The sequence below is a fragment of the Macaca thibetana genome, chromosome 13 (assembly GCF_024542745.1).
Source record: "Macaca thibetana thibetana isolate TM-01 chromosome 13, ASM2454274v1, whole genome shotgun sequence".
Lineage (NCBI taxonomy): Eukaryota > Metazoa > Chordata > Mammalia > Primates > Cercopithecidae > Macaca > Macaca thibetana.
In genome coordinates, this window is record NC_065590.1 from 45,508,924 (window position 1) to 45,522,275 (window position 13,352).

Consider the following 13,352-nt stretch of genomic DNA (forward strand, 5'->3'; position numbering starts at 1 on the left):
ACACCTCAATTCTGCAAAAGCTCTTGGAATTTAATATTTCTGCTGCTTTTCCCTATGCATGTGGTGTTTAGTCGTTTCATAGTTCCTTGACTATGGGATTCAGAGCAGAAACCCTATTTCCTAATTTCCTTGAGAAATTTTCAGAACTAGGTGATAATGTAAGTTTCTAGTAAGTTGATAGTGTTGCTCAGAGGTGATTGTTTCATTTGTGATTTTGAAAAGAAAATGTAAATTTTTAGACTTAAGCCCTTGCATCTAAAACAAATTCATGAGAAATCCCACAGAATACAATGTTAGAGACGAGCAAAAATAATCAGTCTAATCTCAGAGAGTTGACAGGCATTCCAGATCATTTTTGTCAGTATTCAACCATGGTAGGATAATGTAAGAAATATACTTAAGGCCAGGTGCGGTGTCTCACGCCTGTAATCCCAGCACTTTGGGAGGCCTAGGTGGGCAATTGTCTGAGGTCAGGAGTTCGAGACCAGTCTGGCCAACATGGTAAAACCCCGTCTCTACTAAAAGTACAGAAAAATTAGCTGGGCGTGGTGGCGCATTCTTGTAATCCCAGCTACTCTGAAGGCTGAGGCAGGAGAATTGCTTGAACCTGGGAGCTGGAGGTTGCAGTGAGCCGAGATTGCACCATTGCACTCCAGCCTGGGCAACAGGAGCAAAACTCTGTCTCAGAAAAGAAAAGAAAGCAGTATTTCCAGGTACATTGTATATGATTGACAGGAATAATATTTCCATTTCTGATTAATGTAACAATTTGCCCCATCCCAAGTATTTTTGATTACAGGCCTCCATAAAAGGCCTATACTTGATACCTAACAGTGTTTGATCCCTAGCTTACATCCATGTAACTTTTTTTTTTTTTTAGATAGGGTCTCACGCTGTCGCCCAAGCTAGAGTGCAGTGGCGGGATCATGGCTTATTCTAGCCTCAGCTTCCAGGGCTCAAGCAATCCTCCTGTGTCAGTCTCCTGCATAACTGGGAGTACGTGCGCATGAATCATACCCGGCTCAATGTTTCTATTTTTTGTAGAGATGGGATCTCACTATGTTGCCTTGGCTGGTCCTGAGCTCCTGGGGTCAAGCGATCCTTCTGCCTCAGCCTCCCAAAGTGTTTAGATTACAGTCAAGAACTGCTGTACCCGACCTGCTTTCACTTTTTGGCTCTCATGAGTGATGCTCCTGTAAATTTTAATAAAATTTTAATCTTTTAGATTTTTTGCTCACTACGTTTGAGGTCATAAACATCCATTTAAGAATGGTGGATGTTCATATAGATCCATTTCTCTTAACATTATCAAAGCAGGTTAAATTCTAGATTATCTGTGGGAACCCTAAGAACTGCTTTAGAATTATTGTTAGCTGTTTGTCTTCCATCTGGCATTGTTCTCAACTATTAATATTTCATTGAGAGAACAGTAGTAACATCCTGTATACCCTTGTATAAATAAAGAGAGCAGATCACTATCTTATTGACCATCTTTCCGAAGATCGATTCTGTGGTTTATTTTGTTTGTTTGTTTTTGAGATTGAAATTGGTTGAAGGGATTCTTGTGCCTCAACCTCCAGAGTAGCTGGTAGTACAGATGCGCACCACCCACCATGCCTGGCTATTTTTTTGTGTTTTAGTAGAGACAGGTTTCACCATGTTGGCCAGGCTGGTCTCAAACTCCTGGCCTCAAGCGATCCACTCACCTCGGCCTCCCACAGTGCTAGGATTACAGGCGTGAGCCACCACATCCAGCCAATTTTGATGTTTTCATGGAGTGATACTTGTAATAAACATTTCAATTATATATAGCATTGATGTAGACATGTATCAAATTTACGTTTTTTTAGCTTATGGAATAAACAAATGTTTAAACTGAAATTGATTCGAAACTGGATTGAACTTTTTCCTGTTTGTAATTTACATTTTTAATAGTGTGTTGAAAGCCTTAAACTATTTTCTGTGGTGCAGGTTGACTGCCTGTTTTTGGAAATGCTTGGTATGAGAAGTGTTCCAGTCTTCGGGCTTTTTCAGATTTTGGAATATTTGCATTATGCCTACTAGTTAAGCATCCCAAATCTGAAATACCCTAATAAGCATTTGATTATGGTTTTTTTTTTTTTTTTTTTGAGATGGAGTTTCGCTCTTGTTGCCCAGGCTGGAGTGCGATGGCATAATCTCAACTCACTGCAACTGCTGCCTCCTGGGTTGAAGCTCCCAAGTAGTTGGGATTACAGCCATGTGGCACCACATCTGGCTAATTTGGTAGTTTTAGTAGAGACAGGGTTTCTTCATGTTGGTCAGGCTGGTCTCAAACTCCAGACCTCAGGTGATCCACCCACCTTGTGTTGAGATTACAGGCGAGAGCCACCTCACTGGACTTCAGCATTTCCTTTTAGTGCCATGGTGGTGCTTTAAAACTTGCAGATTTGCGGTCGGGCGTGGTGGTTCACACCTATAATCCCAGCACTTTGGGAGGCCGAGGTGGGTGGGTTGCCTGAGGTCAGGAGTTGGAGAACAACCTGGACAACATAGTGAAACCTTGTCTTTACTTAAAAACAAAACAAAACAAAACAAAAATTAGCTGGGTGTGGTGGCGGGCACCTGTAATCCCAGGTACTCTGGGAGGCTGAGCCAGGAGAATCGCTTAAACTTGGGAGGTGGAGATTGCAGTGAGCCGAGATTGCACCATTGCACTCCAGCCTGGGCCACAAGAGTGAAACTCCATCTCAATCAGTCAATCAAAAGAGTTTTTCTAGGAATGCATCTTTCTCTTAATAAGTCAGATCCTTATTTGGTTGAAAATGTTTACTGCATGACTATCACTGACTATGTAAGATGCTGATGTACAACTGTATGACTTGAAGGTTGAGTTTTGCTTCTATGGGAATATGACACCATTTGAATTGTTCTCAATATTTTAAAGAGTTTTAGTGAATTCTGTTCATATAAAAATCAGGTTCAATAATGCGTGCTTTTTACACTATCATTGAGTATCCAGTGTTTACAAGGTGTTTTTGAGGGATAAGATTATTATTGCTGTGTAAATTAGATGGTGTGTGCCTTCTAAGTTAGCATGAGATTTATTTAAATCTCATCTTTTTAGCTTGCTGAAGTTGATATTATGCAGTTGCAAGTTTATATTGACCATTTAATATTGCTCTGTTTTTTTTGAAATGGGACCGTTAAACACATTTTTCTTTATATTGAGACAATAGAGCTGGAATATTAAAGATGTATGCATTAACCCTTGCATTTGGAACATTTACATGTCATAAGCTGCCTTTCAGTGAGTGGTTAGGCATTTCTACAGGTGTGTATTATATTTTGAATAAATTTTATATGGCTTTCCAAGAAACAATTAGAGCATTTGACCCACCAACTTTGTTTTTTATTTTTATTTTTTTGAGACAGAGCCTCCCACAGTAGAGACGGGGTTTCACTATGTTGGCCAGGCTGGTCTTAAATTCCACCTCAGGTGATCCACCTGCCTTGGCCTCCCGCAGTGCTGGAATTACAGGTGTGAGCCACTATGCCCAACCTGTCCTACCAGCTTTGGATGTGAATTTTTTTCATTTATATTGAGAAGAATAGGGTCTTGGGGCACTATGATTGTACGAGTGCTAAGTCAGTGTTTGAATCCATTGAAGATCCTGACGGCAACATCAGGACTTATCAAAGACACACAACTTCAATGAGAACCTTTCTTTGAAATTAATTAATTAATGATATGGAGTCTTGATCTGTCACTCAGGCTGGAGTGCAGTGGCACAATTTCAGCTCACTAGGAATGCATCTTTCTCTTCTCTTTCTCCGTCCCCCAGGTTTAAGCACTTCTCCTGCCTCAGCCTCCCGAGTAGCTGGGACTGCAGGCGTGAGCCACCATGCCGAGCTAATTTTTGTATTTTTAGCAGAGACGAGGTTTTGCCATGTTGACCAGGCTGGTCTCGAACTCCTGGCCTTGTGATCTGCCCACCTCAGCCTCCCAAAGTGCTGGGATTACAGGCTTGAGCCACTGTGCCTGCCTGCCTTTTTTGATTTTTTTAAAGAGACAGAGACCCCCTCTGTTGCCCAGGCTGAAGTGCAGTGGCACAATCATAGCTCATTGTAACTTCAGTCTCCTGGATGATGGGTAGAATTCTGCCACAGCCCAACTAGCTAGGAGTATAGGACGAACCACTGTGCCCAGCTAGTTGTTTTATTTTTTTGTGGAAATGGGGCCTTGCTGTGTTGCCCAAGCTGCTCTCAAACTCGTTTCCTCAAACCCTTCTCCCATGCCATCCTTCCAGAGCTCTAGGATTACAGGTGTGAGCCATCATGCGTGACTTATTTTTGATTTTTAGATCATTTTCTTCCTTGTTTTTTTGTTTTTTTTTTAATGGAGTCTTCCTCTGTCACCCAAGCTGGAGTGCAGTGGCGCGATCTTGGCTCACTGCAACCTTTGCCTCTTGGGTTCAAGCTATTCTCCTGCCTCAGTCTCCCCAAGTAGATGGGACTACAGGCACGTGCCACCACGCCCAGCTAATTTTTTTTTTGTTTTTATTTTTTGTATTTCTAGTAGAGACGAGGTTTCACCATGTTGGCCAGGCTGGTCTCAAACTCTTGACCTCAGGTGATCTGCCCGTCTCAGTCTCCCACAGTGCTGGGATTACAGGTGTGAGCCACCACGCCCAGCCTTCTTCACCTTTTATATCAAACTTTTTAAGGAAGAGCTTAGAAAGCCAATTTAAAGAAATTGAAATGTGTTATGTAAATGTCTATTTTGCAACTGAGACACACCAATTTATTTAGCACAAAAAGTCAGAGACCAGTAATGGGTCATTTTCTGTCAAATCTCAAGCTGAGCTCTTTAAGTGCAGTTTACAATTGGATTGATTGATTGGTTGGTTGGGTTTTTTTTGTTTTTTGTTTTTTTTGAGATGGAGTCTTGCTCTGTCACCCAGACTGGAGTGCAGTGACACGATCTTGGCTCAGTGTAACCTCTAGCTCCCAGGTTCAAGCATTTGTCCTGCCTCAGCTTCCCAAGTAGCTGGGATTACAGGCATGAGCCACTGTTCCTGGCCTACAATTGGAATTTTTTGTTGTTTTTGAGACGGAGTCTCGCTTTGTCACCCACCCAGGCTTGATTGCAGTGGTGCGATCTCAGCTCACTGCAATGTCCACTTCCTGGGTTCAAACGATTCTCATACCTCAGCCTCCTGAGTAGCTAGGATTACAGGCGCATGCCACCATGGCTGGCCAATTTTGTTGTATTTTTATTAGAGACAGGGTTTCACCATGTTGGCCAGGCTGGTCTAGAACCCCTGACCTCAAGTGATCTGCCTCCCTCGGCCTTCCAGAGTGTTGGGATTACAGGCGTGAGCTACTTTGCCCGGCTGGAATGCTATTCTTAATTGAGCTGCTTTTATTTATTTATTTATTTATTTAGCAAGCCTTGAGGAAGGGATTTGGGGAATGAACAATGGTACTTGATCAAATAATCCTTGCACTAGGCAATCAGAGCTTCTAGGACCACTGTACCTGGCCATGGGGGTTTTATTTATAATAATCTGTAAGGAACAAAAGGGTAGGTACTATCGAAATCATTGATTAGATGTAGGGAGCATTAAGGACATATGGAAAGTAGTTTGAAGTGAAATATTACTATAAGAGAATCGGCCAGGCGCAGTGGCTCATACCTGTAATCCCAGCACTTCGGGATGCCGAGATGGGCGGATCACCTGAAGTCAGGAGTTCGAGACAGCCTGGCCAAAATGGTGAAACCCCATCTCTACTGAAAATACCTGAAAAAGCCAGGTGCAGTGGCTCACGCTTGTAATCCTAGCACTTTGGGATGCTGAGGCAGGATAATCGCTTAAACCCGGAAGGCAGAGGTTGCAGTGAGCTGAGGTCGCGCCACTGCACTCCAGTCTGGGGGACGGAGTGAGGCTCTGACTCCAAAAAAACAAATACAAAAAAAGTAGCCAGATGTAGTGGCACGCACCTGTAGTCCAGGCTACTCAGGAGGCTGAGGCAGGAGAATCGCTTGAACCCGGAAGGCAACCGTGTCAGTGAGCTGAGATCATGCCACTGCACTCCAGCCTGGATGACAGACGGAGACTCCGTCTCAAAAAAAAAAAAGTGAGAATGTTGCATAGATTACCCAAGTTAATTCTTATAATTTAGTGTTCATTTAAAAGGAAAATTGATTTCCTACTTTTTGTTTTTAAAAGTAGTATTAGGCTGGGTATGGTGAGTCAGGCCTGTAATCCTAACATAAAATGTGGCCAAGGTAGGAGGATTGCTTGAGGTGTGGAGTTCAAGGCCAGCCCCAGCAACAGTGAGACCAGGAAGAATTAGCCAGGCATGGTGCTAAGCACCTGTGGGCCCAGCTACTCAGCTATTTGAGGCAGGAGGATCGCTTGAGCCCAGGAGTTCAAGGCTGCAGTGAGCTGTGATGGCACCACTGCATTCTAGTGTGGGCAACAGAGCAAGGCCCTGTCTCTAAAACAAAATGTAAAAAATGTATTTTCCATTTCCCTATTCATTTTATGTATTTGTAGCATAAATGTTACTGCGCCTATTGACACTTGACAGCATTAGATTTCTATTATATGTGTTATGTTGCTTTACTGTATTAGTAATATTTTTTCATAATTAGGAAAATCTTTCCATAATTACTTTTAACAGAATTTTTTTATTTGGGGTATTGTGGGAAATGGCTAGTTTTGTCATCGTTAATAAAAATTATGTAATTAAGTGCCAGTGAAGAACCATAGTTTGAAAGTGAATTTAATACATTAACTCATAGTTATGCAATCTCACAAGCATTTTGCTGCCTTCAAGTTGTCTGTTTCCAGCTAATTCTAATGACTAAATTTTGTATTTTCCTTCTCAACAAAAATTTCACTCAGTTCTATATATATGTTAGATGAGACTTGGAACATACAGCTCTACAACCTTAAACTGCTTTTCCAAAAATATGAAAGCTATGAAAACAAAAAATCTTCATAATTTAACTGATTTGGTGACAAAGCCTAAATTGAACAGATGTGGGAGTATTTATAATTGTTAATTTTACATAGCAGGAAATAGTAATTTGTTCAATTAGGGTTATTTCATATCCTTTTAGTGTTTCAATATAGGTGTACCACACTACTTTTCCTTTAAAAATGTTCTAAGAATTTAATATTCTGCAACACTCTTGAACCCTGTGATTTTGGAGAATGGAACCTATGGTAGATGCTCAGCAAATTCTACATGATGCAAATTAAAATCAAGGATATGAGTATGAGTATCATGTCTTAACTGTTTAAAGAGTAGGTTTTACTATGGAGAGATCCATAAGAGCATTTGAAATGAAAGCTTTTTTCCTAAACTTCCCTCTTTTTTAAAAAAAATTGTATGTGTGAAGTTAATGTTGTATTTCTAATATGAGCTTAATGTTGCAATTAATGTGTAGTGGAAAATAATAACACTTACATTGATTTTTGAGACAAGAGCTTGCTCTGTTGCCCAGGCTGGAGTGCAGTGGCACGATCTCAGCTCGCTGCAGCCTCCACCTCTAGGCCTCAAGCGATCCACCCACTTCATCCTCCCAAAGTGCTAGGATTATAAGAGTAAGCCACTGTGCCCAAGCCATCAATAAATTTTTATGGGTTAGAAGTTTGGGCCAGGCGTGGTGGCTCATACCTGTAATCCTAGCAGTCTGGGAGGCTGAAGCAGGCAGATACTTGAGGTCAGGAGTTCCAGATCAGCCTGGCCAACATGCTGAAAACATGTCTTTACAAAAATACAAAAAGTAGCTGGGTGTGCCAGGCGCGGTGGCTCACGCCTGTAATCCCAGCACTTCAGGAGGCCGAGGCGGGGTGATCACGAGGTCAGGAGATCGAGACCATCCTGGCTAACACGGTGAAACCCCATCTCTACTAAAAATACAAAAAATTAGCCAGGCGTGATGGCAGGCACCTGTAGTCCCAGCTACTCCGGAGGCTGAGGCAGGAGAGTGGCGTGAACCCGGGAGGCAGAGCTTTCAGTGAGCCGAGATTTTGCCACTGCACTCCAGCCTGGGCGACAGAGCGAGACAGTCTCAAAAAAAAAAAAAAAGGTAGCTGGGTGTGGTGATGCATGCCTATAATCCCAGCTGCTCAGGATGCTGAGACAGGACAATCGCTTGAACCTAGGAGGTGGAGGCGGAGGTTGCAGTGAGCCAGGAACGTGCCTCTGTAATCCAGCCTGGGCAACAGAGCAAGACTGTCTCCAAAAAAAGAAAGAAAGGGGCCGGGCGCGGTGGCTCAAGCCTGTGATCCCAGCACTTTGGGAGGCCGAGACAGGCGGATCACAAGGTCAGGAGATCGAGACCAGCCTGGCTAATACGGTGAAACCCCGTCTCTACTAAAAAAAAATACAAAAAACTAGCCGGGTGAGGTGGCGGGCGCCTGTAGTCCCAGCTACTCGGGAGGCTGAGGCAGGAGAATGGCGTAGACCCGGGAGGCAGAGCTTGCAGTGAGCTGAGATGCGGCCACTGCACTCCAGCCCCCACAGAGCGAGACTCCGTCTCAAAAAAAAAAAAAAAAAAGAAAGAAAGAAAGGGCCGGGTGCAGTAGCTCACGCCTGTAATCCCAGCAATTTGGGAGGCTGAGGAGGGCGGATCACTTGAGGTCAGGAGTTCAAGATCAGCTTGGCCAACATGTGAAACCCTGTCTCTTATTAAGAATACAAAAATTAGTCAGGTGTGGTGGCGGATGCCTGTACTTGGGAGCCTGAGGCAGGAGAATCACTTGAACCTGGGAGGCGGAGGTTGCAGTGAGCCAAGATTGTGCCACTGCACTCCAGCGTGGGTGACATAGCAGGACTCCATCTCGAAAAAAAGACACGTGAAACCAAATGATGATGAGAGAAACTGAAATAGCAGTTTGTTACAGGCTGGGCGTGTTGGCTTGCTCCTGTAATTTCAGCGCAGAGGGAGGCCCAGGCAGGAGGATCACTTGAGCCTACGAGTTTAAAACCAACCTGGGCAACAATGCCAGATCCCATCTTTAAAAGCATGAATAGCACATTGAATTCATTGGATTTTTTTTTTTTTTCTACGAGTCTCACTCTGTTGCCCAGGTTGGAGTGTAATGACGTGATCTCTGCTCATTGCAACCTCTGCCTCCTGGATTCAAGCGATTCTCCTGCCTCAGCCTCCTGAGTAGCTGGGGTTATACAGGTGCCCGCAACCACGCCCAGTTAATTTTTGTATTTTTAGTAGAGACAGGGTTTCACCATGTTGGTCAGGCTGGCCCTAAACTCCTGACCTCAAGTGGTTCACCCACCTCAGCCTCCCAAAGAATTGCTGGGATTACAAGCGTGAGCCACTACACCTGGCCAGAATTTTTTTTTAATGCCAATACTGGTGATGGGATTAGAGTATATTAACTGATTTTACTTAGTCCCTCCATTCCCACATTAATTAGTTCTCAAAATTTATTTGCATGCTACAAAAGAGCTCAACAATTTTCTTATTATGTGCAATTTTTTTAATAGGAATAAAAAAATACGTTGTTGGCCTCATTATCAAGACGTCATCGGACCCAACTTGTGTAGAGGTAAGAGTTTATTTTGGAGATTATTGGGAGAGCATAAAATCATTTAGATATTGAGTCTTTGACTACAACCTAATTCTGTCAAGACACATAGTCACACATACGCACAGTCAGTCATTTGCAGTAGACTGTAATCATTTGTTTCTTAGGAGGATTGCCTATGGTTATATTCTTATTTATTGTACTTACCTCAGGCTCTCACTGAATCTTTTATTTTTCCTTAGAAAGAAAAGGTGTATATCGGAAAATTAAATATGATCCTTGTTCAGGTAAGCTTTAACTTAACTATTTTCCTCAGAAGAATTATGCTTACTATTTGAACAAAATGTTTGACCTACTTAGAAAATAAAGTATACTAATATTTGCAGAAGTAGTTACAGTATTCTTACAGTATTAGGTGACCTGCTGTCTAGTACTTGAATGTTAAAATTTGCTGTGGCAGGGATCATCAAATAACGTTAAAGCCATCATTTATGTGGCTGCGGTGTGGACTGGACTTTATGTTGAATTCTTTTCTTTTTATTTTCTTTTTTTATTTTTTATTTTTTTTTTGGAGACTGTCTCACTCTGTTGCCCAGGCTGGAGTGCAGTGGTACTATCTCAGCTCACTGCTGTCTCCGCCTCCTGAATGACTGGAATTACAGGTGCCTGCCGCCATGTTTGGCTAATTTTTTGTATTTTTAGTAGAGACAGGGTTTCACCGTGTTGTCCAGGCTGATCTCAAACTCTTGACCTCAGGTGATCCACCCACCTCGACCTCCCAAAGTGCTGGGATTATAGGTGTGAGCCAGCACCCAGTCGGATTGTTTTTTAATTTTGTGATATGCCTGTGCATGTTCCTTTGCACGTTATCTCTCTCAGTCCTTTGATTTCCTTGTCCTTCTAATCGATTTCCATGCTTAGTCCTTAAACTATCTATGTAGACTACATTTATAATTTTTGTATTTATCTGTTTTCTGTAGTAATATAATTTTTTTTTCAGAGAACTCTGGTATGTGTGGGAGGAAAAAACAGTAATTTCTATTTAAATAAGATTTAGAAACATCCAAGTTTCCAAAAATTTTAGTGTATTCAGTAATTAACTCCAGCTTTTATTACACTTTAGAGCTTTCTGTCAGCCCGTCTCTGATTGGGGAGAGGGAGGAGAGAATATAAAGAAGGTTAACATGTATTTTTATAATCTGGGAAATCCCTTGTGTGTGATATAAAGAGTCCAGACTTGCATACAAATATAATGCAGTTGATGAGGCTTTTGGTTAAAAGTTTTTTCAGGCCTGGATTGCAGTGCCTCCTTTCTTCTAGATTCATATATCCAAACCCTACTACATTTCAAGGCTCAAATTTCATCCAATAATAAACTGTCTTAACCTGTCACTTTTTACCACCAGTCGTTAGTTAGATCCTTGAATCTCCTAGGATAATTTCTTTTTTTCTTTTTTGAAATGGAGTGTCAACTCTGTCGCCCATGCTGGAGTGCAGTGGCGCCATCTTGGTTCCCTGCAACCTCCGCCTCCCAGGTTCAAGCAGTGCTCCTGCCTTGGCCTCCTGAGTAGCTGAGATTACAGACCTGCGCCACCACCCCCGGCTAATTTTTGTACTTTTAGTAGAGTCAGAGTTTCACCATGTTGGCCAGGCTGTTCTTTTCTTTCTTTCTTTTCTTTTTTTTTTTGAGACGGAATCTCGCCCTGTTGCCCGGGCTGGAGTGCAGTGGCCTGATCTTGGCTCACTGCAACCTCCGCCTCCAGGTTCAAGAGATTCTCCTGCCTCAGTCTCCTGAGTAGCTGGGATTACAGGCGCCCGTCACCATGCCTCACTAATTTTTGTATTTTTAGTAGAGACAGGGTTTCACCATGTTGGCCAGGCTGGTCTCGAACTCCTGACCTCGTGATCCTCCCACCTCAGCCTCCCAAAGTGCTGGGATTACAGACATGAGCCACTACACCCTGCCTGACCAGGCTGTTCTCAAACTCCTGGCCTCAAGTGATCTGCCCACCTTGGCTCCCCACAAAGTGCTGGGATTACAGGCGTGAGCAACCGCACCCGGCCTCCTAGAATAATTTCTACATATCTCTCAGGCAGATATTAATACAGAGACAGACCCATTAGACAGATTGGAGCTTTCATTAGGATAATTGAAAAGGGTGCTGGGGTGATTAAGATAAAAGACTTTATCTGTGTTTTGTTTTCTACCCAGTGTGGGGAAGAGGGTGGCACATTTCTTCCTTTAATAAAGGAGGAGAAAATGAAAAGTGGTTTATCCTTACTCCTGCTTTTACCCATTACATAGTTTCTTTGAAGGTTGTTTTATTTGCCTTTGAGAAATGAAGTGCTGTTAACATTTCGTGTCTTATTTTAGATACTGAAACAAGAATGGCCCAAACATTGGCCAACTTTTATCAGTGATATTGTTGGAGCAAGTAGGACCAGCGAAAGTCTCTGTCAAAATAATATGGTGATTCTTAAACTCTTGAGCGAAGAAGTATTTGATTTCTCTAGTGGACAGATAACCCAAGTCAAATCTAAGCATTTAAAAGACAGGCAAGTAATAATTATGTTTTAGAAGTTTAAAGTAATTTCTCAAACAATTTCAAGCAATTTGGACGTAAATTGTAGATATTTTAAGGAACTGTGATCAGTAATACATTAAATTGCTTGTAGTGGTTTTCAACTACAAATTAAGAAATAGTCCTAGACAGGGCCTAATAATTTGCCTCTGGAGGTTGAAAAGTGAATTGTTCAAGATACACTTTAGGAATTGTTTTGTATGGTAACTAGTTAATAGGTTCTAAGCAAATGATTTGTGCCCAAACATACATATTAGTTATTTTATTTTGTTTTGAGATAAATCTTGCTCTGTTGCCTGGGGTGTAGTGCAGCGGTGCAATCTTGGCTCACTGCAAACCCCGCCTCCTGGGTTGAGGTGATTTTCTTGCCTCAGTCTCCCAAATAGCTGCAACTGCAGGTGGGTGCCACAGCGCCTGGCCTCAAATCAGTTATTATCTCTGCTTCTTGTCATTTCCCCAATTATTATCAATAGTGTTCTTTTTAAAACAAAATAAAACAAAAAACTAGACTTGCCTCTAATAGTAAGCAACCAGTATAAACTATAGGTACACTTCCATTAAGTTTTAAACATTTGTTGTAGTCATTAGGAACATGGGAAAATTTTTCTCCCAGTTTGGTGTATAAGCTCATTTAGGATTTCCGCTGTATGTAATGCCATTTGTCTTATTTTGGAGAGTTTTCAGTATCTTAATTAAAGATACTAGCTTGATTGTATCTATCACCATTAAATCTACAGTCACCATTTAATCTACATTAAATCACTAGAGTGAATGTAGATTTAATATCTGGGTAACTTTTAATGACGTTATTGGTATTTTAAATGTGTTTAAATAAACGATACAATTTTGCTGAGGGAGAGCATATAAATCGAACATAGTCACATCTTTAATTACCAGATTGCTGAAATTTTGATCTTTTTTTCCCCTTGGGTTGCCCAGGCTGGTCTCAAACTCTTGAGCTCAAGCAATCCTTCCGCCATGGCATCCCAAAGTTCTGCGATTACAGACCTGAGCCACTGTACTGGACCTAAATCATTTTTATTATTATAAATAACTGATATTTATTTCTGTGTCTTCTAAATCTGATATTTTTGTGGGTTTTGTTTTTTTTTAGCATGTGCAATGAATTCTCACAGATATTTCAACTGTGTCAGTTTGTAATGGTAAGTGCTTTAAATTTCATGTTTAAAAATAACAATAATAGGAAAGCAATTATTTACAA

At 41.7% G+C, this 13,352-nt stretch overlaps 2 protein-coding genes across 11 annotated transcripts in view; one reads left to right on the plus strand and one right to left on the minus strand.

Moving 5' to 3' along the window:
* The window catches only part of COMMD1 (copper metabolism domain containing 1), a 960,866-nt gene that overhangs the window by 616,380 nt on the left and 331,134 nt on the right, over positions 1–13,352 (minus strand). The window lies entirely within an intron of this gene.
* Positions 1–13,352, plus strand: part of XPO1 (exportin 1) — a 59,783-nt gene that overhangs the window by 24,258 nt on the left and 22,173 nt on the right. For all 4 annotated transcript variants that reach the window (XM_050753438.1, XM_050753440.1, XM_050753439.1 and 1 more), the window contains 4 exons: positions 9,508–9,569; positions 9,791–9,835; positions 11,923–12,104; positions 13,245–13,293. In XM_050753438.1, the coding sequence (XP_050609395.1) occupies positions 9,508–9,569; positions 9,791–9,835; positions 11,923–12,104; positions 13,245–13,293 (338 nt within the window). The remainder of the gene's footprint in view (positions 1–9,507; positions 9,570–9,790; positions 9,836–11,922; positions 12,105–13,244; positions 13,294–13,352) is intronic.